The sequence below is a fragment of the Sinocyclocheilus grahami genome, unplaced genomic scaffold (assembly GCF_001515645.1).
Source record: "Sinocyclocheilus grahami isolate Dianchi unplaced genomic scaffold, SAMN03320097.WGS_v1.1 scaffold362.1, whole genome shotgun sequence".
NCBI lineage: Eukaryota > Metazoa > Chordata > Actinopteri > Cypriniformes > Cyprinidae > Sinocyclocheilus > Sinocyclocheilus grahami.
The window spans coordinates 650,586-678,357 of NW_015505541.1; the positions used below are offsets into that span (position 1 = coordinate 650,586).

A 27,772-nucleotide genomic window follows, 5' to 3' on the forward strand; every position below is an offset into this window, starting at 1 on the left:
CTAAAAACATCTGTTTTGGTTCTGATTATCATGTTTATCACACTGAAATCATGTGTTTTAAACCATATGAGTTTAAACTTCTGATGTATGGTCTGAGTGCACACATCTGACAGAAAGCTGCTGTCACAGCATGTGAGTACTAAACTAAGTTCTCATTCACACACACGTTTACTTTAAAAACACACGAGTTACAAAAACAGTCGGTTATGTCTGTGAAGGTTAACAGCTGGGAAATAAATCACATGTTTATTTTAGATCTGTGTGGCAGCAGCAGTAAATAAATCAATAAATCCACTGCTGTCTTGTCTCCTCTGAGGCTGGGACTCTTAAATAGTGTTCTGTGCTCATCTGTGCAGCCAAAGACAGAACAGTTAGCATGTTTTGTTCAAACTTTCGCCATGGCATTAGAGCTGGTACACCGTGCTTGCGAAATCAAATGACGGCGCCGTGGGTGGAAACTTACAGATTAAGGGGCAGTAATATTATAATGAGATCCCTTTGCCTCGTCACCAAGGGAGCAAAATCTGACATGCTCGTTTTTTCAGACTCTTGCAGAAAAAGGCTTGCCAAAACAAAGTTACTGGGTTCATCTTTTTCATGTTTCCTTGGTTGGTATATGCACCGGAGACCTGATTATAGCACTTAAAACCTGGAAAAGTCAGATTTTCATGATTGTCACCTTTAAGGCATTCTGTGATTGACAATGCTTATGTATTTTCATGCTTATACCTTTCTATTCATATTCATACTTACACATTAAACTGACATTATATTTTTGAGTTTGTTTTTATTACAACCAGATGTACATATCAACATATTATAATAGTTTTGAATATTGTCTTGGACAAAGGGGACCTTGTAGTCCAGTAAAAGGATTAAGAGGTCCACATTCCTAGAATTTTGTTTTTGAGACAAAAAATACCGACTCATTGCTGGAAGATAATATTTTACCAATCACTAATATTGTGTCATATAACTTTTTTTTTTTTGTCACTACAGAGACGATAACCAACTCTCAAGGTGCCTACCAGGATGCTTTTGACATCAGTAAGAAGGAAATGCAGCCCACACACCCCATCCGTCTCGGACTGGCTCTCAACTTCTCTGTCTTCTACTATGAGATCCTCAACTCTCCTGAGCAGGCCTGCGCTCTGGCCAAACAAGTAGGTCTTTAGATGACAACACCACTCTGTTGCTATTTACCTAACTTATTGATTTAATTGCTGTATACATTTCTGACACTGTGTGTCTCATGCCTTAAAGGGATAAAGGTCCACCCAAAAAGGAAAATCATGTCGTTCCATACCCATACGTTTTTTGGTTAGTCTTAGTGCTGGGCAGTATACCAGTTCATATTGAATACCGGTCTTTATTTTTGCTATGAATTTTTATTATACTGCAATGCCGGTGTATGCCACTGTTTGAGAGGGGTCCCTTTTCACTGTTGTACTGTGGTGAGCGCACAGCTGTATGTGTTAAGCTGGCCACTAGTGTTGGGGAAAGTTACTTTTAAAAGTAATGCATTACAATATTGCATTACTCCCTAAAAAAGTAACTAATTACGTTACTTGGTTACTTTTTATGGAAAGTAATGCGTTACATTACTTTTGCATTACTTTCGCGTTACTTTTTAAATATGAGCAGGGCTTGATTGTATTTAATATAAGAAGTTCTATTTATAGCAAATGTAAAAGCCCTTTTACACCAAAAAGTGTAATGAATAAACCTCAGGCTGAATGAAAGTAAATTCACGTCTGTAAGTAGAACGCAGGAGAAGAAACACTCTTCAGCAATAAAAAAAACAATGAAGCACAATTTTTAGTTTATCTAAAGTCATTTTTGCTTATTAGTATGGTTGAACTGGATCATCAAAGGTCAGCAGCAAAGACATTGGTTAATAAAATGGGATTAGATACATTCATGTTATTTAACATACTTAATTATTGCAGGTTTGCGTCATATTCTGAGTTTGCATTTCACTGTTTTAATTCATTTTGATGAATACTAAATCTGTTTTTTGAGAGTGGGATGAATTAATGCACATTCACATTTAGTCTAGAACTACAGTAACATCATGTTCACACAGCGCACACAACGCCTATGTACTTCCTATTTCTCCCAATATGGGGACAGGAGACTTGTCAGTCAATAAATGGGAAAACAAAGTAACTGGTGTTACTTTTTTGAAAAAAAAAGCTTTTTTGTCCTGCTGCATTAATTCTTCAGATATTAAAAGCAGGGAATGTGTCGTATCAGTTATATCCATTGCTTTTGCATTCAGAGTCTTGCAATCGATGGCGACACACACAAACCAGGATGAAGACGAGGGTGCTTAGTGTGTGTGTGTGTGTGTGTGTGTGTGTGTGTGTGTGTGGGAGAGAGAGAGAGAGAGATAGAGAGGGAGAGAGAGAGAAGCAAGCAATTTGGATGCGAGGAAAAGAGGAAGTCAATTAGAGCTACAGGAAAAACAAAGGCACCAAAAATACAAAGGCAAGATTAGAGTTTGCAAAAGCCAGTAGAGTTTTGGAACCGAGTTTTATGGACAGATAAGACAATGATTAACCTTATTCTAAGTAATGGGAAAGCAACCGTGTGGAGAAAAAGGGAACTGCAAATGATCCCAAGCCTACAACCTCGTCTGTAAAACATGGTGGAGGTGGTGTCATGGCATGGGCATGCATGGCTGTCTCTGGAACAGGCCCTCTCAGTTTTAATGATGAATTAATGTATGATGACAGTAGCAGAATAAATTTGGAAGGGTACAAATGATCTTGGCTACCAATATTCAAGAAAATGTCACCAGACTCATCAGAAAGTGCTTCACATTGCATCAGGATAATGACCCAAAACACCCTGCCAGTTCAGTCAAGGAGTTTATCAAGGCAAAAAAAATGTAAAGTCTTAGATTGCCCAAATCAATCTCCAGATTTAAATCCGACTGAACATGGATTTCACCAGCTGAAGAGTAAACTAAAGGCAGAAACTCCCGAAAACAAGCAACAGTTGGAATTGACTGCCTTAAAGGCTGGGAAAAGCATTTCAAAGGATGAGACCAAGAGTCTGGTGATGTCTATGGGTCGCAGACTCACTGCTGTGATCGCACGCAAGGGATCTGCAACAAAATAATAGCTTTTAATCTTTTACATCTGCCTTGAGTTCAACTGTCCCAATACTTATGGCTCACATCAAATAGTGGGATGAACTCTAAAAGTGCTGTCCTTTTTATTTGGTAAAACATGTAAGTGTTGAAACGGCTAATAATAAAATGTGACATTCTGTAGTTTTGTCTCATATTCATCTTTAAATCATATTTGCAAATATCTTGACTCCACAGCAAACAGAGCAATTTTGTCTTTACTGTTGCAATACTTATGGAGGGCACTGTATAGAGCACACAACACACAAGCCTAAATTAAATCCGTTAATTTTATAAAGTGATTGTAACTTTTTGAGGAAGAGGGACCTCTCAGGTTTCATTAAAATATATTGTTTGAAAGATATGAGGGTGAGTAATTGACAGAATTTTCATTTTAAAGTCTATAATTAAAAAAAAAAGCTTTTAGCTTGACCAGTAATATGAGTTTGAGGAGGGACTACCTGTAATAAGCTGTTGAGCAGGGATTTTACAGGTTTTTCTCAAAACAATAGCAGATAGGGTTGGGTCTCATTTTTTTCATTCTTTTAGGTGTTGGTAGTAGTGGAAAATACTCACTTCAACTTTAATTAGACCTTTAGCTCAACACAGGGAAATTTTACCCACTTGTCCTTCTGGATTTTTAGCTTTTCCTCGAGCTTTGAATTTCATCAGACACGTGGTTTGCGTACCAGAGGCTTGACTTTTGTGGTTCTTCACATACTTCAACTTCTTGTGGCCTTGTGCTTGCAGGCCTTTGATGAAGCCATTGCAGAGCTGGATACACTGAATGAGGACTCGTACAAAGACAGCACACTTATCATGCAGCTGCTTAGAGACAACCTCACAGTGAGTTACAAAGGAGGTCATACTGACCTACAGAAAACCAAAAATAATCATCTCTGAAATTGTGGAATGTGTTTTTGATGAGTTATATTACATTCATTTATACTGAGTATTCAAACTATAAATGTTCAGTATTCAAGCACAGCTTTTTATCCTGTTTTTTTTAAATTATTAGTTATGGACCTCTGACAATGCTGCAGATGAGGGTGAAGGAGGTGAAGGAGGAGACGGAGGAGAGAACTAAACACCCACATCAGTCCACAAATGAAAGAAAAAGAATCCTGGAAAAAGACAACTTTTTACACTTCTTCATTCCTTATTGTTTCACTTATGATTATTCTAGCCATGTAAGCCCATGATCATTACCAATGAGCTGTGAGTGTGGGAATTCCAATCAGTCTGTTTTTTTTTCTCAGTTTTCCACCACCTGGCTTGTGGTTGTAATGAAAGTAAATATTAAGTTAAAGTAACATTTCCACTCCTCAGTTTCATGTTTTTGTCCTTTGGACTTCTATATGTGCAGTGTCTGCTGTAGAAAAGTATTAGCCTCACATAAAATCAATTGTCCTTTAATTGTGACAAAGCGACTAGTGTGTATATTCTGGTGAACTGAAACATTGGAAGTGTCGGTCACAAAATGCAAAGCGTTTTGCCTCAAGCATGGCTATTTCCTGTCCTGCTATCACCTTCCATTTTATGTCTCTCTAGGGAGATCAGCATACACTTGAATGAGATAAATGTCTTGTTGACCGTCATAGTGTTGGCTTAAAATGGGCCTGTGCTTTAGTATTGATAGCAGGAAGGCTGTTGTCTGATGTACCAAGCCAGCTAGCTTTGCTCAGCCAAGTTTGCACTTTTCATAGACCATTTGAATCATGTCTTCATCATGAAGGTCACGAAACACTCCTGCCTGGTTATGGTTTTCACTATAATGTGTTACTTTGCGATGGCTTGTGATGACTATTATTAAGAAAAAAAAAGATGAAAAAATATCATGCATGCCCATTTTTCAATATACACTGGAATGGGAACCAATACTGCATACTTGTTCCACAGTTTGGTTAAGTACTTTTCATTGCAGGTTTATGCACATGCTGAGAGGATGTTTGATTTGTCAAGTGATGTCAATAGTTATTTGGACCACTTGTGTTTTTGCTAATCATTGACTGTAGTCTCCCCAAAGCCTTGTGAAAATGTACAAGCCCTACATAACAGCTATGTAACCTGAATTAAAATGACCATTTTATAAACCATACAGTTTTGTCTTGAAATGTGTTTCATTGTTTTCTCTCGGTCTGTCCTGGTGACTTTTTTTGTGAGTTAATGTGATACGTGTGACTGGGTTTTTATTGTTGTATTTCCGATTGAAATAGGACATTTCGTTCCTTGCCTTATTTTTTTTTTAGCCAGTAGCATTTTTGTTTACTTCGCTTTACAGAAGTGTCTAATCAAATGGTGTTATTTTAGAAAGCTAGTGATTGGTTAAAATGCTTAAGTGCAGGATGAGTCATCAGTATTTTGGCCGATTTTCCGGAAAAGAAAAACTGAATAAAATTGTCAGCGTTTACGAGTACACTAACATATTGGCGACCTAACAACTAATAGACGTTGACCAAAAGCCATCAACTTTTTATTTCTTTAAATAAAACCAGATATAATGACAGGGAAATACAAACATTACACCACAATTCGGGTGTTTTTTTCTTCTTGACGCCATCATTACAGATGGTTAACAGTTCTTTGAAAAGAATTAGTACTCATGATAATAAAGTTTGTGATATTATCTCCCTAAATAAACGATTTACGGCTGCTTGTGTACTGTCCTCCAAATGAGTCTAGACGCTGTTCTGAATTTCATGGTGTTTGAGGTAAGAATTTAAAAATAGAGTCTAGACGAGGCCGAGGCTGTTCTCAAAACCAAGTGCGCTCTCTACCTATACACGCGCTCACACGCTTGTGACGCTGAGCAAATGCTGTCTATATAGGCAGCTCAGTAGATTTTGAACCACAACCCGAGAGTTTATCCTCTTACGTAACTACTAAAACCCATTTGAAATACCCCATGTACTGTCACTCGTGAATTTAAAATCAGTCTTTTGAAAACGCATTCAACACGATCTCTAGATAAAGTTTATAGTGATTTCCTGGCGCGCGTTGAATCTGATCCATCCATCCCACATTAAATACTTCCGGGTATTTCACTACACTTCGATGTTGGCATGATTTGGGTTTGAGTAAATCTTTTTTCTATTTAACATCAAGCGACATGGACGAGAGCGTCTCGAAGTGAGCGTTTTTTGTTCTTTGATACTCAATTGATACTTTGCGGCTTTGTTTTATCCAGCCAGATGTGACCGTGTACATTGGTTTGGCCATGTCCAGATGTTGATCTCAGGCAGATTGGTAATCCATGGGATTAAATGCTGCTGCTGCTGTGTGAAGTACTGCATTGTACATTAACGTACTCGCCATGAAACGCATCGTTTTCTTTCTGGCGTCTTTTTTCTTGACGGAATGTTCAAGGAGACCCATTAGGGATGTCCTAGACGACGAGTACGGTGAGTTATTGGGAATGGGAATACTTTGAAAACATTATGGATACATTTAATTTGAAAGATTGTGTTTTGGTGACGCCGTGATAACCATAGTGCGCTTTTTAAATCCCTTACTGTATTTTAAATCTTCATGTTTTTGTCATTTTTGTTTTCGAATTTAATGAATTTACTCAAACAGTTTATGGGGAAACTAAACTGCAAGAGCATTTTTCCTACAAGAGTTCACTATGGCAATCAGACTATTCACCAAAATACTATACTTTTAGTTATATGCATATAATTAGTGGTATTATAAACAATATTATAAACAACAATATAAACAGGGCTTGACCTTAACCTCACCAGCCACTGTGGCTAGGTCACTGGCCTCAATTTTGTTGTTGGGAAATTACATTTTATATGATTAAAGTTTACATAAATTTTAGGTTAAATTATAGTCATTTAAAATATAGAAGCTTCTTACTGTTAATTGTTTAGATTTTTTAGAAGGCTGTTAGGTTCTTATTAGTCCACTGGTTCACATTTACAACTGCGTGCAAAATATGGGTTGATTTTTGCATTGTTCTGAACAAAAACAGCAGATGGGCTTATTGAAAATGCACATTCATTCTCAAAGCCTCAATGGTTGTCTGTGACAAAACAACACACATGCTGGAACACCGCATGAGTGGAGGGGAGTGACAATTATTTTGCCACCCCACTCAAAGCGTTCTGTAAAAATCTACTCTGGGATTTTCAGATCTTTCATCCACTGAAATAAATTAAGAACCCTTTAAAAGAGAAATGTAGAATTCCGACAAATAAAAGTTAGAATTGAAAGGTGTAAACTCAAAGAAAAGTCAGGATTCCAAGATGTAAAGAGAATTCTGAGAAAAAATGCCACAATTGCAAATTGTTTGCTCAGAATTGAGCAAAAAGATTTGTGTGATATAAATATGCATTTTTAAGAAAAAAGAATTGCAAGGTGGATATGAACTCACAATTGCTAGAAATAAAGTCAGAATTGTGAGATAAAAAGTTGCAATTACCTTTTTTTATAGGTAATAAAAAAATAGTTGAGAACACTTGTTCTGAGCAATAATGGAGGGAGAAAAGAGACAGATGCCACTAGTCCTCCTTTAAAAAAATCTGCTCTTAAAACTTGTAAATTCACTTTAAAAATAAATATTTGTGCTCATTAAATTACATGTATAAAGTTGTTCCCTGTGACTATTTCAGACCAGCTCAGCTCATTGCTGTCGGACTTTGATGTTCTTCAGCTGTCCAGTCTTCAACAGCATTCGGTTCGTAAGAGGGACGTCCAGTCACAAACGCACGCAGAAAGATTTCTCGGTTTCACTGCATTACAGAGGTGAATACTCATCACCCATGTACCAGTCACTGCCAAGATTAGTGCTCAATCATTTGATAAACTCTTCTAAATATTTCACAGGCATTTCAGATTGTACCTGACAACCAACACAGAGCTCTTCACTCATGACTTCAAGGCCGTGGTGGTAGGAGAGAATGGCGCTCAAGAGATGTATGAGGTCCAGAGAGAAAACTTCTTCACAGGCCATGTCATTGGTAACTGCAACTCTGTGTTTTAACATCTATAGTACTTTTAAATGTTTAAAATCTAGCAAACTTGATTTTTTCCCCCCGCTTGATTTCTAGGAGAGGAGAATTCCAGAGTACAAGCACATATTGGTGACAATGACTTCACTGCTCATATTCTTACTGATGAAGCTGAATACAACATTGAGGTATTATAACGTCATATATCTGATTTCGTTTATGCCCCTCAACAAAAACAATACATTGATTTATAATCCATTCAGCCACTGTGGAGGTTTATCGAAAACCCTCGTGACGATCGGCTGCTCATATATCGTTCAGAAGACATCAGGAACGTGAGCCGGCTGGCGGCTCCAAAAGTGTGCGGCTACATCAGTGCAGATGCCAGTGAGATGCTTCCAGAAAGTGTGCGAGCAGCCAGCCCACTAGATGAAGACGTAGAGGAGGAGGATAGTAAGTCTTTGAGTTAATTACACATCTTGTGACCTAACACTTCTGCTCATCAGAGCCGAATCTAGACAGTGTAATGTGAGATGCCAAATCTGTACTGTGAGACGCCACTTTATATAGTTGCTTTGTCACCCATGTGTAAAGTTTCTCGTCTTCTCACCCTTTGTCTATTTTCACTTTCTTTTTCTCTCAACTGCGTCTCTTCCACAGGGCATCTAAGAGAGAGAAGGCAGACGCTGGACCACAGTAAGAACACCTGCCCTCTGCTGCTTGTAGCCGACTATCGCTTTTTCAGACACATGGGCCGTAGGGAGGAGAGCACCACCCTCAACTACCTGGTAAAAAAGCCTTCAGTTTCGATATTGTCAATGGGCCTTATTCCTGACACAAACAAAAAAGTTTATGCATAAATTGAGTGTAAAAATCTTTCTGATGTAAAGTCACATTCAGTGCAATTGGACAGCGTGGTTCTCAACCTTTTTGACTCCATGGACCCCATTGTCAAAGACAATATTTGAAGGCCCCTCTCTGCTGTAATGACAATGTTGCTCATTTTCAAACTTTATTTATGAAAACTAGGAGTGGCAATATATTAAAATAGTTCAATAAAATCACTATAAATAATTCAACTGATAAAATTCCGTTATTCCATGATTTTTCAATAACTGAATGTTCTTCAGTGTTTACACTTTTACATCAATTAATTTACATTTTTTTAGCCATTAGTGATTTACAATAATGTTTTTCTCTACAAATAGCAATTGTTACCTGATGAAATATTTTAGAGCTTGATATACATTACTGTTCAAAAGTTTTAAATTTGTTCGATTTTATTTGGAAAGAAATTCATATTTTTATTCAGCAAAGATGCATTAAATTGATCAAAAGTGAATTTCTATTTCAAATTAATTCTGTCCTTTTTAACTTTGTTCATCAAAGAATCCTGGGAAAAACATATTACACTTTCCACAAAAATATTAAGCAGCTGTTTTCAACATTGATAATAATGATTGATAATAATGAATAATGATTTCTGAATGATCATGTGACTGAAGTAATGACTGCTAAATGTCAGCTTTTACATCACAGTAATAAATTACATTATAAAATGTATTAAAATAGAAAAGTTATTTTAATTTGTTATATTTCAGAATATTACTGTTTTTTGATTGAATAAATGCAGCCTTGGTAAGATCATTAAGAGGCTTTTAAATGGTAGTGTAACTAGCAAAATCATTTTAAATGTTGCGACCCTCTTAAAAGTTTGCTGAGGCCTCCTAGTGGGCCATTCCCCCCTGGTTGAGAACCACCTTTCATATCCATTTAAAATCTGTCATCTGAGAGGGCTGTATAAAATTGTTTGCTGATGTCTTACAAATTTGCTTTGGATATGTTTAGATTGAGCTGATTGATCGTGTGGATGACATTTACCGTAATACATCTTGGGATGAGGAGTATAAAGGTTATGGAGTTCAGATTCAGCAGGTAAGCTTGGTTCTTTAAGGAGAATGTAGTAAAAAGCTCCACTGAAATGCTGTTTTGGAGCCAGTAACATGGATTTGTCTCTTTCAGATCATAATTAACAAGACACCCACACATGTAGACACAGCAGGAGGTGCCCACTTCAACATGAAAGGGACTCCTGTGAAGAACAAAGATGTCTGGGACGTCAAGAAGCTCCTGGAGGTGAGCGAGCTGGAGCTGTAGGAGCGAATGACTGGATTAATCAGAGCGTCTTCTCTGTATTCCGTTCTGTACTAATTTGAAACGATGAGAGGTGCTTGTACTTAAAAGGGAGGAATATTATTGAACACTTGTGTATTGTGTTTCACTATCTATCTCTTTCTGTGACCTGCTCGGCACAGATCCAGCAAGGAGAAAGAATGGAAGCATTATTAGAGCAGTTCAATTTGTAGTCCTAAAACCCATCGCGGGGAATTACACCTTTTTAACTGATTTGTGTGGGATTTTTGATTAAAATAAGTCTGTGGTGAAAGTTACTTAAAGAGACTTTCACATTTTGTTCTACATCATAAATTATTCATAGTCATACCTCAAATGTGAATCCTGAAACCACTGAGTGATTTTAATAGATACATTACTGTTCAAAACCCCTGGTTGAGAACCACCTTTCATATCCATTTAAAATCTGTCATCTGAGAGGGCTGTATAAAATTGTTTGCTGATGTCTTACAAATTTGCTTTGGATATGTTTAGATTGAGCTGATTGATCGTGTGGATGACATTTACCGTAATACATCTTGGGATGAGGAGTATAAAGGTTATGGAGTTCAGATTCAGCAGGTAAGCTTGGTTCTTTAAGGAGAATGTAGTAAAAAGCTCCACTGAAATGCTGTTTTGGAGCCAGTAACATGGATTTGTCTCTTTCAGATCATAATTAACAAGACACCCACACATGTAGACACAGCAGGAGGTGCCCACTTCAACATGAAAGGGACTCCTGTGAAGAACAAAGATGTCTGGGACGTCAAGAAGCTCCTGGAGGTGAGCGAGCTGGAGCTGTAGGAGCGAATGACTGGATTAATCAGAGCGTCTTCTCTGTATTCCGTTCTGTACTAATTTGAAACGATGAGAGGTGCTTGTACTTAAAAGGGAGGAATATTATTGAACACTTGTGTATTGTGTTTCACTATCTATCTCTTTCTGTGACCTGCTCGGCACAGATCCAGCAAGGAGAAAGAATGGAAGCATTATTAGAGCAGTTCAATTTGTAGTCCTAAAACCCATCGCGGGGTTTTTTAATAGATACATTACTGTTCAAAAGAATGAGGATTTATTTTATTGTTTGTCAGTCACTGCATTTACTTTATTAAAAATGAAATAAAAAGAGTAATATTGTGAAATATTATTACAGATTAAATAGTTTTTAATGTTAATACATTTTAAAATGTAATTTATTCCTGTCATGGTAAAGCTGAATTTTCAGCAGCCATTACTCCATTCGCAGGGTCACATGATCCTTCAGAAATCATTCTAATATGTTGATCTGGTGCTCAAAAAACAATAATAAAAAATAATTGAAAATAGAAATCTTTTGTAACATTATTAATGTCTTTACTGTCATTTCTTATCAATTTAATGCATCCTTGCTGAATAAAAGAATCAATTTCTTTACAAAAAGGCACATTGTAGTCCTTATATACCTTATTTTACTTGTAGATAGAAAACCAATTCATAAAAGTGCTTTAGAAATTCCCAAGGGAATTTAGGGTTGCTGGTTGGCCTTCAGATTAAGGTCAATATTAAACAGCTGTGCTATAAATGTAGTAAAAAATGTCATTTTGTCTTCCCCCTGCAGCAATTTAGCATTGACATGGCAGACAATGCATCCGAGGTGTGCTTGGCTCATCTCTTCACCTATCAGGATTTTGATGAAGGCACACTTGGCTTGGCTTACGTGGCTCCTTCCAAACCAGGCTTTCCTGGAGGTCTCTGCTCTGAGAGTGAGTGCTAATACCATATTATGGATGAATAAATGCCATTTTCACCATACTTCGACATTTTGTTGTTTGTCTTTCTTTAGAGTGTCCACCTTCAGGAAACGACAACCGTGCTATATACCTCAACACTGGACTAACCAGCACCAAAAATTACGGGAAAACCATTCTTACCAAGGCAAGTGAAGTCCAAACAAATGTGCTTGATGTAATTACAGTGGGGAAAAAAAGTATTTAGTCAGCCACCAATTGTGCAAGTTCTCCCACTTAAAAAGATGAGAGAGGCCTGTAATTTTCATCATAGGTATACCTCAACTATGAGAGACAAAATGAGAAAAAAAAATCCAGAAAATCACATTGTAGGATTTTTTAAGAATTTATTTGCAAATTATGGTGGAAAATAAGTATTTGGTCAATAACACAATTTCATCTCAATACTTTGTTATATACCCTTTGTTGGCAATGACAGAGGTCAAACGTTTTCTGTAAGTCTTCACAAGGTCAGGATTTTGATGAAGGCACACTTGGCTTGGCTTACGTGGCTCCTTCCAAACCAGGCTTTCCTGGAGGTCTCTGCTCTGAGAGTGAGTGCTAATACCATATTATGGATGAATAAATGCCATTTTCACCATACTTCGACATTTTGTTGTTTGTCTTTCTTTAGAGTGTCCACCTTCAGGAAACGACAACCGTGCTATATACCTCAACACTGGACTAACCAGCACCAAAAATTACGGGAAAACCATTCTTACCAAGGCAAGTGAAGTCCAAACAAATGTGCTTGATGTAATTATTTGTTAAACTGATTTTCTGATCGTATGCCAACAGGAAGCAGACTTGGTTACTACCCACGAGCTTGGCCACAACTTTGGTGCTGTTCATGACCCAGATGATGTGACATACTGTGCGCCCAGAGAGGACCAGGGGGGCAAATACGTAATGTACCCCATTGCGGTGAGCGGGGACCACTCTAACAATAAAGTATGTCCTTCGGTGATGTGAGTTCAGCTTGGTGTCATTGTTTAGAATGTCACATGATCATTTTGTAAGCGGTTTGTTTTTGTGCTTCCTTATAGTTGTTTTCAAACTGCAGTAAGATCTCCATAGCAAAGAGACTGAAGGCCAAGGCCTCCACCTGCTTCAGGGAGAGGAACAGCAATGTGTGTGGAAACTCACGGGTGGAGGAAGGCGAGGAGTGTGACCCTGGACTGCTTCACCTCAACAGCGACCGCTGCTGCACGTCAAACTGCAAACTGCGGCCCAATGTGCAGTGCAGGTACAGCTCCTCCATGTGGCCTCATGAAAAACAATGCACAGATATGCTGAATTAAAGGAACAGTTAACCCAAAAAACATCATTCTGTGATTATTTACTCACCCTTACATTTTTCATTTTCAAATCTTCCCTAAATGGTGAATTTGAATCTTCTAGGCTTCATGTCATTTTTCTTCCTGTAACTTCTGTATTTTTTTTTTCTTGACACCAGTGACAGGAACAGTGCGTGCTGCAAAGACTGCATGTTTGAGAAGCAGGGAAAGGTGTGTCAGGAGCCAATGGATGCCACTTGCAAGGGAAGATCTTACTGTACAGGTGAAGTAAAAAACTCCAAGTTTAGATAATTGAATGTACTTCTTTATACAGTATATCTGATTTACTTGTTTAAGAATTCAGATCGAGAACAGTTTTAGTATTATTTATATACTATGATAGTAGTTTCAATGTCATTTTAGTTTGCATTGGTAATTTTGTTTTTGTCATTTTAATTAGTTGTTTTTAATATTTTTATATGCCGTTATTTATTTTATTTCTGGTTTACTTTGAATAATTTCAGTACTTAAATAACTTAAATTTATTTCAGCCAAGACAACATTTTTTTTGTACAATAACTTTTTAGGCTAATAATAAATAGAAGAACACACACACACACACACACACACACATACACTTACACACATTTCTATGCAACATTCTTATGTTTTGTTCAAGTTTCATCTAATATTTGTATTTGATTTAATTTTAGCTTCATTTCTATTACCGAATAGCAGTTTATCATAGATTTAGTTAACATTTCATGCAACCTGTCAGTAATATGTCTAGGTCATATTTAAACCCTGTATCAAAAGATAAGATTATAATTTTTTTTAATTTTTTTATAAATAAAATAATTATTTGGTGCTATTAAGATATTTTACATTGTGAGATTATTACAATATTTTTAAAGACTTTAAAAAAAAAAAATCATATTTGGTTTTTATGGTACCATATTTAAAAGGATAAAAAAAAGTCATATTCTCATTAATGAAATGCAAAGAAATAATGCTGTATTATATTTAAATTATGAAATATGTTTATATCGTGGTAGTAAGTGGTGGTACTCATTTATTGATATTTTATGACAATATGAGAATCACTACACTAATGAGAATCACTATGGTAAATGGAAAATATACAAGATTTTGAATGTAGAGTATCCAGGTGCATTATGGTAATGAGAATTTGGGAAGTAAATGTTCATAAATATAATGAAAACAGTGTTGCAATGCAAAAGCATCTGCTAAAAACAGGCAAAATTCCTTACTGATGAGATTTAACTGCATTTGTTTGAAAGTTTATTCTTCTGTGCTTCTTACAGGACTGAACAGTGAGTGCCCTCCTCCAGAGAACCTCCCCAATGAGACCATCTGTGTGGACAACGGCCGGTGTCTGAAGGGAGAGTGCATCCCATTCTGTGAAGCTGTGGAGAACCTGCAGTCGTGTGCTTGCAATGGTAAACTGACCTGCTGATAATGCTAATACTGTTGCTACATGGCAGTTACAGTTTTTAAAGTCTGTCTTGAACAAACATGAACTTTTTTACTTTTCCTGTATCTCATTTTTCAGAGACAAACAACTCTTGTAAGGTGTGCTGTAGGGATAAGAACGCTGGATGTGCTCCCTATGTCAATGACAAGGGCAGCCACCTCTATCTGCGGAAAGGCAAACCCTGCACTGTGGGCTTTTGTGATGGAGCGGTGAGTGCCAATGTACAGTTACAGTTATGAAAAAACGCATATAAAAGCTGTTTTTATTTACCGATTAATTAGAAATGGTTTGCATTCAGGGTTACACTTTACTTGAAGGGGTGTGCATAAGACTGACATGACACCTTCATAATCATGACATGACACCTACATAATCAAGACATGACACATGTCATGAATATGAAGGGTTTTTATGCATGTTTATGACAACTGTCATTAAGTGTCATTCGCTCAGTTATGTAATTTTTAATGCAAAGATGACATTGTTTGAGATGTATTTGTTATGGGCTATGGTTAGGTTAGGGTAAGGTCAAATAATGTCATATTTGCATTAAAAATGACATAACTGAGCGAATGACAGTTGTCATAAACATGCATAAAACCTCCTTCATATTCATGACATGTGTCATGTCATGATTATGAAGGTGTCATGTCAGTCTTATGCACACCCCTTCAAGTAAAGTGTTACCGCATTCAGTTATTTAAACATTTCCTTTTATTCCCAGGGCAAATGCATGAAACAGGTCCAGGATGTTATTGAGAGGTTGTGGGATTTCATTGAGAAGTTGGACATCAATACTTTTGGTAAGTTATCTGTGAACACCGTAAGTTTATCTCACTTGAAATCCAACTGAGGAATGTAACCTGTGTGTGTATGTTCTCTCAGGGAAGTTCCTGGCTGATAACATGGTTGGCTCAGTGGTGGTCTTCTCACTAATTTTCTGGATCCCTCTCAGCATTCTGGTCCATTGTGTGGTGAGTCATTTTCACTAACATCTTATAGCTACTTAGCTCTGAGGAAATGTATGATAATTTAATAGACTGACCTTGAGTGGTATTATAGTGTAAAGGACTATTTATGCCGATACTGAAACAAAGAAGTGAAATAAATTGCAGACAAAAGATCTATTTACACCAAGAGCGTAAATGAAAATTTGAAATCATTCAGAAGAATAGTCTGCTTCCACCAAGACTAAAACAAAAAAAATTAATAAATCATCACAGATGAAATGTCTATTCACACCAAGAGCAAATGAAAAATTGAATAAATCAAATGAAACTTCTTTTCACACCAAGAGCAAAACAAGTGTTAAATGAATCACAAACAAAATGTCTGTTTACACCAAGACAAAACAAGAAAATAAATAATTCACATATTAAATATATTTTTTTGCACCAAGAGCCTAACAAAAAGGTGAAATAAATCTGACGATAAACCAATTTAATGATACAAATTTCACTTGCTTATTTCAAATGTGTACATTTTTCTTTTTAAAGCAAAAAAGCACAGACAATTTCATTCACTTATATTAAGGGATAGATATTAAAAGGATAGTTCACCCAAAAATGACAATTCTGTCATTAATTACTCACCCTCATGTCGTTCCAATCCCATAAGACCTTCATTCATCTTTGGAACACAAATAAAGATATTTTTGATGAAATCCAAAAGCTTTCTGACCCTGCATAGACAGCAATGCAGCTAGAGTAAAGCTCTCAGATTTCATCAAAAATCGTACTTTGTGTTCCAAAGATGAACGAAGGACTTATGGGTTTGCAACGACATGAGGGAGAGTAATTATGACACAATTTTCAATGAACTATGCCTTTAAATGCAAAATAAGTTTTAAGTTGCAATAATTACAGGCCCCATCCAAAGAATTGTTGCAGACAAAAGATCTATTTACACCAAGAGCGTAAATGAAAATTTGAAATCATTCAGAAGAATAGTCTGCTTCCACCAAGACTAAAACAAAAAAAATTAATAAATCATCACAGATGAAATGTCTATTCACACCAAGAGCAAATGAAAAATTGAATAAATCAAATGAAACTTCTTTTCACACCAAGAGCAAAACAAGTGTTAAATGAATCACAAACAAAATGTCTGTTTACACCAAGACAAAACAAGAAAATAAATAATTCACATATTAAATATATTTTTTTGCACCAAGAGCCTAACAAAAAGGTGAAATAAATCTGACGATAAACCAATCTAATGATACAAATTTCACTTGCTTATTTCAAATGTGTACATTTTTCTTTTTAAAGCAAAAAAGCACAGACAATTTCATTCACTTATATTAAGGGATATTAAAAGGATAGTTCACCCAAAAATGACAATTCTGTCATTAATTACTCACCCTCATGTCGTTCCAATCCCATAAGACCTTCATTCATCTTTGGAACACAAATAAAGATATTTTTGATGAAATCCAAAAGCTTTCTGACCCTGCATAGACAGCAATGCAGCTAGAGTAAAGCTCTCAGATTTCATCAAAAATCGTACTTTGTGTTCCAAAGATGAACGAAGGACTTATGGGTTTGCAACGACATGAGGGAGAGTAATTATGACACAATTTTCAATGAACTATGCCTTTAAATGCAAAATAAGTTTTAAGTTGCAATAATTACAGGCCCCATCCAAAGAATTGTTTGTTTTGTGTTTTACAAGATTACTGTCTCTTTGTTTTTAGGATAAGAAACTTGACCAGCAGTATGAATTGAACACAAAGTCACTCTTCTACCCCAGTGTGAGTACTAATCAGAAAGCTTATTTTCTTTAACATATTATGAAGTGTAACAATTGACTGTGCTGTCCCAGAATGCAGAGCTGCTGAGCAGTCTAGAATCAGCCTCAGTGCGGATCTTCAAACCACCCACATCCTCAGGCTCCTCTGCAGTGCCACGCTTCCAGGCGTCTGGACCTCTGCAGACCAGCACACCACCTGTCTCCATCTCTCAGGTGGCTCCAGCTCCAGCTCCAGCTCCAGCTCCAGCTCCAACCCCAACCCCGTGTCCTCTCCCTACAATAGAGCCCCAACGCATGGCCACCATCCAAGAAGATCCCAGCTATGATTCCCACCTGGATGAACAAGCCCTGGGAGAGGACTTCCCTACCTCTGGCTCTGTGTCACGTTCCTTTGATGATCTGACGGAGAACAGAGAGAATGCCATGTGCTTCAGGGTAAATAGACATACACGGAGTAACAGCAAGGAGACTGAATGCTAAGAGTGTAATTTTATAAAATGGGGGGAAAAAATTAAGTTAATGGGAAAAAGAAATGTGAGTATGAATGAAATAAAAGGGAATATGATTGGAAATGCTCAAAGCTGAGCAGAATGAACATTACATAAGCATGGAACTACAATGCGTGCTTACAGCTCCAGTATTGAAAATAACCAGAATGCAGTATGTTTTAAAGGGATAGTTTACTTTTAAAATTTTAGGATTTATTCACCCTCATGTTGTTTCAAAGTTGTATGACTTTCTATCTTCTGTGGCGTTCTGAAGGAGAAAATCCAAATATCTTGCTGATCTTTATACCAAGAAATTCACTATAAATAAGGATGCAAAAGCACCATTAAAGTATCTCAGAAGTTATTCGTAAGACTTATGCACAGTATTCCAAGTATTTTGAAAAATGATGATAGGATTGTGTGAGGAACAGACTACAAAAATAAAAATTGTTAAAATATGTTAAAATAGGTATGAAATCTATTTTCTAAAAGCATGTTATTGGTATCATTGTTCCTTTTTTTACCACCATATAATTTGCTTTTGAAACACATCTCTCTTGTTACGTATGCTGGATCATTGACGTATGCGACCGTTTAGTCCGCTTAAACCCTGCTGCTTTCTTATAATCGATTGCAAGCTTGCATTCAGATCTGCCTCTATCCATTCAACAACCGATGGATAGAACCAAGTCCCCATCCTACTTTTTTTCTTTTCAATCATCTTTTTCACTCAATACAAAATAAAAGTTTGTTGCTATTTCCCTTACATCACCACTTTAATTACTGGTCTGTTCCTCCACAAATCAGCACATGTTGGGTTAATCACTTTTCATGCTACTTTTAAGGTGCTGAAAAAAGATGTCATAAGTTTTGGAATGACATGAGGGTGAGTAAATGAGCACGCAGTTTTCGTTTTTGGGTGAACTATCCCTTTAAGAGCGCTGGACTTTTATAAAGAAACAGAAGGCACAAATCATTCAGAGACTGCATTAGATAGGAACTTAATGTTTTCAGTCCTGTTAGGATTGCACACACACACACACACACACAGGATCTCATCAACATGACCAGCATCATTGTTAAAGTTTAACTGCCCAATACTAAGATGTTGTAAAAAAAATTTATGTGTATGTGCTCTGACACTCACCAGCAAATTGTTTTGTAATCTCTATGGAACACAATCTTGTGTTTTTGCTTTTTATTGTTTGCAAGAGACAATCTGATATTTTAGGGGCATTTGATATTTTTAGATATTGTCTGTGAATTACAAATTTTTGCTTTAAATTGTACTGTTCTTGAAACAACATTAGTATACATAATACTTAAAACAGTTATACCAGCAGATGTTATACATGTTTGGTAAATGAGAAGTTTTTGGCTCATTGGCTTAATATGAAACTCCCAAGTCAAGACAATCAGGCTGTTGAGACTTTTCTGCAACACAATGTTCATGACTGTATGCAAGAATATGTATCTTGCAGCTGCTCCCATAAGAATGTACTGATGAACACTGCTCTGAGATCAGTATCCAAAGTGCCTTGTATTTGTTTTTTTATTTTTCTTCACGTGTTTTGTAATATAATCTATAGGAAAACTCAAAAAGGGAATATGACAGTGTCATTTATGGGTGGCTGAACAGTCACCTTCATCTGAATCTTATTCAGAAATTTAATTGGGAATGTATTGGCATTGATCTTGTAGAATACCAAGCATACTAGTAAGTACTAGATCTTATTACGTGACCCAGCCCTGAAAATGTACTTTGTTTTTATTCTCTGGTGTCAAACCCTGTGAAATCTTTTTTGATGTTAAGAAATGTGCCCATAAATACGACTGCATGGTTCCTCACAATGTTGTAATGAGACTAGAGAGAAAGTATTGAATATTAAGACACTGTTTTATGACAGTGTGTTAAATATTTGTGTAACTTGGTATATTTTGCAAGCTTTCATTTTTAAATAAAGTGTCAGCTTTAATGCGAGTTGTATTGAAATTGAAGCTCAACTTGAATCAAAGACCTCTTTTATTAAATCAGTACATTGGATCTTAAATTACAGCTCCTTTTCTTTAACAAAATGAGACAAAAACAATTTTAAATGATCACTACATATTGTATGTAGCAGAAATAAAGTAGCAGAGTCCTGACTGCACACATGTATCAACATCTAGCTTGAACTGTTTTACATTTGTTTTTAATGTAAAATTCAATGCTTCGAAGTGCTTTGGCCAGTCCAGTATCTGGTGTCTTCAGTCTGGTTGAAGTAGTTCAAGTTAGATGGACTCTGATAACAAAAGTTCTGGAAGGAAATTAGGAGCCCATCTCACATGACAGGGTTCATGGCTTCATACAGCCTCTGTACAGCGAGCTCCACCATTTCTCTGAGAGAATCATCTTCAGAATTGTCGTCCTCATACTCCACGGTCTGAACAAACATAAAAACACAAGAATTAGAAGACTTCTCTTCCTATAAAACTTCTGTGTATGCACTTCACGCAGTATAATACTTACTCGGTTTTCCAGGTTGATGAAGGCAGTTTTCCCATCTACACTTACAGCGAGACAGTTCTTGTCTTTAAAGTCGACACACTCTTCTCCAAACATGTCTCTGCAGATTGGGGCAGAAAAATAATTTAGTTCATCATAAATATCATTGACAGCTAGGAGAGTGCTGTGAGGATGAACTTACTGGAACATTTTCAGTAATCTGTTCTGGAAAACATTCACGTCCACCTTCTTTTCTTGGGGCTGAACAACTATGATGAAAAAATAAAGAAGAAAACAAAAATGTTGGTGTAAATACGACTAGTTATTAACAATTTTCACATCACGAGAAAGGAAAAAAAAAAGAAACAAGGAAGGATAGAAGGGGGGAAAGAAAGTGAGGAAAAGAAAGGAAGCAAGCAAAATAAAGTGAGAATAGAAGAAAGGTAAGGAAAGAAAAAGAGCAAGTAATAAAGAGTAATATATAGAAAGGAAGGAAATAAGCAAGCAAAAAAGGAAGAAATGAAGATAAAGTGGGAAATAAAGGATGATAAAAGAAAAAACACGAGAATGTAAAAAAAGATGAATGAAGAAAACGTGAGAAAGAGGAGAAAAGAAAGGATAGAAAAGAACAGAAGGAACAAAGGTAAGAAGCAAGATAAAGACAGTAATAAAAAGGAAGAATGTGCAGAAGGAAGGATGGAAGGAGTAAAGGGGACAAGAAATAAAGATTAAAAAATGGGAAATATAGGAGGACAAAAAGATGGAAAAGGTAAAGGAAGCCAGAAAGAAATTGTGAAAGAAAGATAAAAAGGAAAGAGGAAAGAGAAAAAGAAAGAACAACAACAACAGAAGAAATGAAGGATGCAAGATAAAGCAGTCCTAAAAAAAAGGAAAGAGAGAAAAAGGGAAGGAAAAAATTAAAGGAAGCCAGCAAAAACGAAAGCAAGAAAAAGAATGGAAAAGAACAACAAAGGGAGAAAGAAAATAAAAAAAGGAAGAAAGACTGCAAAAAGGAAGCATAAGGTAAAAAGGAAGGAAGCAAGATAAAAACGATTTCATAAACTCTTTCAATACAACTCATTGTTACTGATGAAAGCCTTCACCTTTCTGAGCTTTAGGGTTGGACTGCACCTCCAGCACCACTGTGGTGACGGCATCAGCGTACATGTCATTCAGAGGATTGGCAAACCACTGGAGGAAGAACACACAATCAAACCCGAGTCACTTCAGATGCCATAGTTACACTGGTATGTGAATGACCAGAGTGCCGCCTCACCTCCAACAAGACCATGTTTTGATCATGAACCACTGTGATGCTGTTAAAGACTCTCAGCGTGCTCTTCTCTGAGATCTCAATCTCCTCCACATCACCTATAACACACACACACACACACACAATGAGCACCACATATAAACACATAATACACACACACACACACACACACACACCTGTCAGGTGCCGTAGCTGACTCAAAAGCAAGGGAAAAGGGCCGGTGAAGGGAATGGCTTGAGTCTGTTTCACTGTGCTCATGGCCAGATCAGTGTAATCTGCATCATTAAGAAAAAAAAGAGCAGGTGTGAGAAGCGCACACTCAAACACATATGAAACACCTGAAGTGATCACAAACAAACACCAACTCACTGGAGAGGTCAGAGGGGGCGAGGATGTGATAACTGAAGTTCTTTTTCACCAGGATGCCCGAGACCCGCTGAGCCTGCACACACTTCTTATCCGCAAGAGAGCCCATCACCTTAACAGGTCAAAGAAAAGGAAAGAAATTAGAAAAAGGACAAAAAGGATTCATCACAGAAATTAAAGATTCATAAAAGGACTTAACTATGCAGTGTTTGTAATGTGATTTTTTTTCTAGCTTATTTGAATGTTTTTATTGCAACAGCCTCTCATTATAAAAATTTATACTGCAAAAGTTTACATTAGTTGATAATATCAACATTATTCATTATTATTATGAATTAATATTAGTAACTAGACTGATGTCATGATTAACCGAGTTAAACAAGTACATTCGTGACTGGTTTATTCAAAATTACCAGAACAAAAGAAAGGAAGGAATGAAGAAAGAAAGGAAGGAAGAAAGAAAAAGGAAGGAAGGAATGAAGAAAGAAAAAGAAAGAAAGAAAGAAAGAAAGAGAAAGGAAGGAAGGAAGGAAAGGAAAGGAAGAAAGAAAGGAAGGAATGAAGAAAGAAAGAAAGGAATGAAGAAAGAAAGAAAGAAAAACAAGAAACAAAAGTAGTTTGGTTGTTCTGATTCAAACACTAGTGAGTTCAATTCAAACAAATCTTTTGCAAGTTTAAGATCTCATGAAGGATTTATTAAGTTGAATGAAGAAAAAATGTAGTCATAGTCTGGATGAACCTAATCAATCATTTAACTTGGCAGAAGAACTGAAGTTTGTGATTATTATTTTGACAAACTACTACAGCAGCAGCATCTAACTGTGGGTATGACAGAGAAAACTAGGGAACACTAAAGAGACGTGGAGGAATGACAGCTGCGGTCTCACCTTAGCCAGTTTCTCTCCTCTGAAGTTCAGCGTGACGGCCTCAGTATTACGAGGGTTGTGCACCTCGATGTGAACCTCATCATTGTCCTCATACTCTCTTATCAGAGCAGCTTTCAGTCGAGCCATCTCATTCTGCTCTCCATGAACCAGGATCTGAAAACCACAGCAATAACATGACACCTGATCTAGAACCTGATGGCCTGCTGCAAGGAAAGAAATTAGAAAAAGGACAAAAAGGATTCATCACAGAAATTAAAGATTCATAAAAGGACTTAACTATGCAGTGCTTGTAATGTGATTTTTTTTCTAGCTTATTTGAATGTATTTATTGCAACAGCCTCTCATTATAACAATTTATACTGCAAAAGTTTACATCAGTTGATAATATCAACATTATTCATTATTATTATGAATTAATATTAGTAACTAGACTGATGTCATGATTCACTGAGTTAAACGAGTACATTCGTGACTGGTTTATTCAAAATTACCAGAACAAAAGAAAGGAAGGAATGAAGAAAGAAAGGAAGGAAGAAAGAAAAAGGAAGGAAGGAATGAAGAAAGAAAAAGAAAGAAAGAAAGAAAGAAAGAGAAAGGAAGGAAGGAAGGAAAGGAAAGGAAGAAAGAAAGGAAGGAATGAAGAAAGAAAGAAAGGAATGAAGAAAGAAAGAAAGAAAAACAAGAAACAAAAGTAGTTTGGTTGTTCTGATTCAAACACTAGTGAGTTCAATTCAAACAAATCTTTTGCAAGTTTAAGATCTCATGAAGGATTTATTAAGTTGAATGAAGAAAAAATGTAGTCATAGTCTGGATGAACCTAATCAATCATTTAACTTGGCAGAAGAACTGAAGTTTGTGATTATTATTTTGACAAACTACTACAGCAGCAGCATCTAACTGTGGGTATGACAGAGAAAACTAGGGAACACTAAAGAGACGTGGAGGAATGACAGCTGCGGTCTCACCTTAGCCAGTTTCTCTCCTCTGAAGTTCAGCGTGACGGCCTCAGTATTACGAGGGTTGTGCACCTCGATGTGAACCTCATCATTGTCCTCATACTCTCTTATCAGAGCAGCTTTCAGTCGAGCCATCTCATTCTGCTCTCCATGAACCAGGATCTGAAAACCACAGCAATAACATGACACCTGATCTAGAACCTGATGGCCTGCTGCCTTATGATATTATCACTTACCACATGAGGAGGTTTCAGAGCTCGGATGAACTCGCTGGTCTGCTGGTAGTCTGTATGAGCAGAGAAGGAGATATAGTCCACGGACATCTTCAGCGGAAGCTTCTGTCCGGACATGGTGGTGATCTCCTCTGGCTCAGACATGATATGCTGCACAGAAAACAGGGTGAGGACATTCATAAGAAACCTGATGCTGATCTGTGGTGATCTTGTTGCTGACGTTTGAGGAGCTTCACCTTGGCGAGCGTTCCTTCCACACAATAACCCGCTATGATGACACCGTTCCTCTTGTCGGTGCACCAGCTCTCAAAAAGCTCTCTGGAAAGACCGCTCTGCATCATACCCGGAGATGCCATCACCACACTAGGGCCAATGTCATCAAAATGGTCCATACTCTGGAGGACAAGACACAAGTTTATACAAATTAGATACAATTTTGGATTATGAAACTTGTATTTCCTATTGAACCAGTGTTGTTATTGATAACTAAAACTATTACAATTATTTGTTGGTAACTGAATTAAAGCTGAAATAAAAAATATATAAATATTATATTTAAAAAAATCTCCTTGGCAATTAAAATAAATAAATATGTTGAAGTACTACAAAACTACTACAAAAAGTGAAAAAAAGAGAGAAAACACCTGACATAAAAATAAAGTAAAATATATAGAAACAATAAATACATTTTTTATAACAAAATTACTAATACTAAAATGAACACAGAAAACATAAAAATGAAAGACTCAAAATCAAAAGAAAATATAAATATTAGATAATTACTTCTTTCTTGGCAACTAACTGAAATAAGTACAAAAATTGAAATAAAAAAGAAATCAAAATAGATAGAAATATTTTTTAAAACAAAAACTAGCAACTAACAAAATTACAAAACCAAACTAAAATCTAAGTTCTGTCTGGTCTATTCATAGATTGTGCACATGCCAACCTTAAGATTGCTGATATGCTTGAAGACAAACGGGTTGTTAACATTGATGGCCTTGCGGATCTTGTCGTTCATGGCGTTCACGTAGGTCTGGTACACCGCCATGCACTTCTTTGCCAGGGATGAGGCATAGTAGATGGGAATGTCATGGAGTTCAGGGTGATTCTGCCAGTATTCATCTGAAACAGAGGACATGCAGAACTTCAGTGTGTCATTGTTGAAGATGAAGCTGAAGAGTCTGAACTGCTGGACTTTACCTAGAATGAGCAGCAGCTCCTGGGCTCGACCCAAAGCAAACACAGGGATGAGACAGCGGCCCTCACGGTTCACTATGTCATGAACCGTGTTACAGAAACGAGCCTCTCTCTCCTCTCTCTTCTCATGGATGTGTGTGCCATATGTAGACTCCTACATGAACAGAAAATTTGACGGGCATAAAACATGTTGTAATGTATTTCTTTTGTAAATAACAAATAAAAAAAGAAATCATGTCACCAGCTAGTACATACTGTGATGAGAATGTCTGGTTTGACGCTGGGAATCTCAGCTGCCATGAGATGTCTGTCTTCTTGACGTGAGAAATCTCCTGTGTACAGTAGCTGAAGAGAATGACCATGATCATTAGTACAAACTGAGTGTGAGTGTTACTGAAAAGAGCTGAAGGAAATAACTACACCTACCTTCACTCCTGCAATCTCAATCATGAACATGGCTGCTCCCAAAACATGACCTGCGTGGTAGCACCAGAACTTGATGCCGGCCATCTCTTTCACTTCATGGAAGTTGATGGTCTCAATCTTGTCCATGCTTTCTTCTAGATCAGTCTCGGTGTACAGCATATCATCCGCTGAGATGTTGCTTCAGAATCAAGGAAACATACAATATATTAGAGCTGGTTCTTTATAAAAAAGAAAAAATTGAAAGTGCTGTTTTATCGAAACAAGCGCTTTGGTGTACCTGACTTTCACATAGTCTGAAAGCAACCAGCGGTAAATGGCTTTGGTGGCATGGGTCATAAAAGTCCTCCCTTTGAAACTTGTCTTTTGTAAAAACCATGGCAAGGCTCCACAGTGATCCAAATGAAAACTGGCAGAGAAAAAGAGGAGGTCAGCAGATAGTTAAATATCAATGATATCTTTCATTTAGAGAAAGGGACTCACTGGCTGATGAGGAGCAGGTCGATCTCAGCTGGGTCTATCAAATCAATGTAAGGCAATGCATCCATGCCCTCCAATCCAGGGTGGATGCCACAGTCCAGCTGCAAAGACATTACATGTCAAAAATATATCTGTCAAAAGCATCAAAATTAGGATAGAGCACTAAATATTGCTTACCATGATTTTACGGCCCTTGAACTCCAGGATGATACAGGACCTGCCCACCTCTTGACCAGCTCCTCTGTTAGAAACATCACAGTCAAGAAGATATACAGTGGGGAAACCATTTATTTGATCCCCTGCTGATTTTGTAAGTTTGCCCACTTATAAAGAAATGAAGGGTCTCTAATTTTTATGGTAAGTTTATTTGAACGTATAGAGACAGAATATTAACCAAAACATCCAGAAAAAACACATTATATAAAGGTTAGAAATTGATTTGCATTTCAGTGAGTGAAATAAGTATTTGATCCCCAAGCAAAACATGACTTCGTACTTGGTGCAGGAACCCTTGTTGGCAAGCACAGAGGTAAGACGTTTTTTGTAGTTGGTCACCAGGTTTGCACACATCTCAGGAGGGATTTTGATCCACTCCTTTTTACAGATCCTCTCTAAATCCTTAAGGTTTCTTGGCTGTCGTTTGGCAACTCAAAGTTTCAGCTCCCTCCACAGATTTTCTGTTGGATTGAGGTCTGTAGACTGGCTAGGCCACTCCATGACCTTAATGTGCGTCTTCTTGAGCCACTCCTTTGTTGCCTTGGCGGTATGTTTCAGGTCTACCATAAAAATTACAGACCCTTCATTTTTTTGTAAGTGGGCAAACTTACAAAATCAGCAGGGGATCAAATAAATATTCTCCCCACTGTACTAGTTACAGTACTCAGAGAAAGTATTAACACGGGTGCAGAACTTCTTTAATAACACTTTGGTCCTGTTAGATATTGTATTTATTATTTGAAAACTGCAAGTTAAACAGTAAGTCAGCAAAACATTTGGTGCGGAATAGAACTAGTATTGAACACAGTATGAATGAACTGAACTCACAGTGGTCTTATGAGGAGTTGATCACTCTCTTCTGCAGGCACTGGTACATCCGCTTTACGTTTTGTAGCCATGCTTGTGGTGTATTTTACACTTAACTAAGAATTACTTATTCAATATCCATCGATACTTCTAATAATAATCGACAACGATCATGAGCACTGAGAACCACGCACCATGGACACGAGACAAGTACTTCCGGTGTGGTCCTGAGTCAAAATAAAAGTTCGACGTGAACGTAAAGAAAATGAAAAAAGTTCCCTAAAGCTGAGAGTTAAATAGGTTATCAAATTATATTGAAAAGCTTTGGAGCAAATTACACAAGCTCAGTTAGGACAGCAATAAATAAATACATATATACAAATATATTAATAGATAAAAAAACTTA

General features: G+C 36.9%; 3 protein-coding genes across 6 annotated transcripts in view; 2 read left to right on the forward strand and 1 right to left on the reverse strand.

Annotated features, from left to right (window-relative positions):
* The window catches only part of ywhaqa (tyrosine 3-monooxygenase/tryptophan 5-monooxygenase activation protein, theta polypeptide a), a 16,908-nt gene extending 11,674 nt beyond the window's left edge, over positions 1 to 5,234 (forward strand). For both annotated transcript variants that reach the window (XM_016230047.1, XM_016230048.1), the window contains exons 4-6: positions 1,000 to 1,163; positions 3,887 to 3,982; positions 4,155 to 5,234. In XM_016230047.1, coding sequence (XP_016085533.1) covers positions 1,000 to 1,163; positions 3,887 to 3,982; positions 4,155 to 4,223 — 329 coding nt within the window. In that variant the 3' untranslated portion in view covers positions 4,224 to 5,234. The remainder of the gene's footprint in view (positions 1 to 999; positions 1,164 to 3,886; positions 3,983 to 4,154) is intronic.
* A 737-nt stretch (positions 5,235 to 5,971) lies between these two features.
* Positions 5,972 to 18,054, forward strand: LOC107549102 (disintegrin and metalloproteinase domain-containing protein 17-like). Of its 3 annotated transcripts, none has more exons than XM_016230051.1 (20): positions 5,972 to 6,537; positions 7,753 to 7,885; positions 7,967 to 8,100; positions 8,191 to 8,279; positions 8,355 to 8,544; positions 8,752 to 8,879; positions 9,940 to 10,026; positions 10,114 to 10,227; positions 11,861 to 11,926; positions 12,505 to 12,583; positions 12,664 to 12,755; positions 12,828 to 12,953; positions 13,076 to 13,275; positions 13,486 to 13,589; positions 14,632 to 14,766; positions 14,880 to 15,010; positions 15,526 to 15,604; positions 15,687 to 15,775; positions 17,497 to 17,553; positions 17,625 to 18,054. In XM_016230051.1, the coding sequence occupies exons 1-20, from the start codon at positions 6,450 to 6,452 to the stop codon at positions 18,030 to 18,032; spliced, it is 2,529 nt and encodes an 842-aa protein (XP_016085537.1). In that variant the 5' UTR covers positions 5,972 to 6,449; the 3' UTR covers positions 18,033 to 18,054. The 3 variants fall into 3 exon arrangements, with proteins under 3 accessions (XP_016085537.1, XP_016085536.1, XP_016085535.1); XM_016230049.1 differs by having other exon boundaries at positions 5,973 to 6,537; positions 12,828 to 12,980; XM_016230050.1 differs by lacking the exons at positions 12,505 to 12,583; positions 12,664 to 12,755 and adding an exon at positions 12,086 to 12,177 and having other exon boundaries at positions 11,861 to 12,005; positions 12,828 to 12,980.
* Positions 18,055 to 20,045: 1,991 nt separating this feature from the next.
* LOC107549104 (cleavage and polyadenylation specificity factor subunit 3) lies at positions 20,046 to 27,594 on the reverse strand. Its single transcript, XM_016230052.1, has 18 exons — positions 27,388 to 27,594; positions 26,521 to 26,584; positions 26,347 to 26,444; positions 26,144 to 26,272; positions 25,867 to 26,044; positions 25,696 to 25,785; positions 25,444 to 25,594; positions 25,190 to 25,365; positions 24,477 to 24,635; positions 24,244 to 24,390; positions 24,017 to 24,169; positions 22,168 to 22,276; positions 21,975 to 22,073; positions 21,802 to 21,896; positions 21,629 to 21,716; positions 20,728 to 20,794; positions 20,550 to 20,646; positions 20,046 to 20,463 (listed from the first exon to the last, which is right to left on the reverse strand). Exons 1-18 carry the CDS (start codon positions 27,456 to 27,458, stop codon positions 20,362 to 20,364), a joined length of 2,073 nt encoding a protein of 690 aa, XP_016085538.1. The 5' UTR covers positions 27,459 to 27,594; the 3' UTR covers positions 20,046 to 20,361.
* Positions 27,595 to 27,772: the final 178 nt, after the last annotated feature.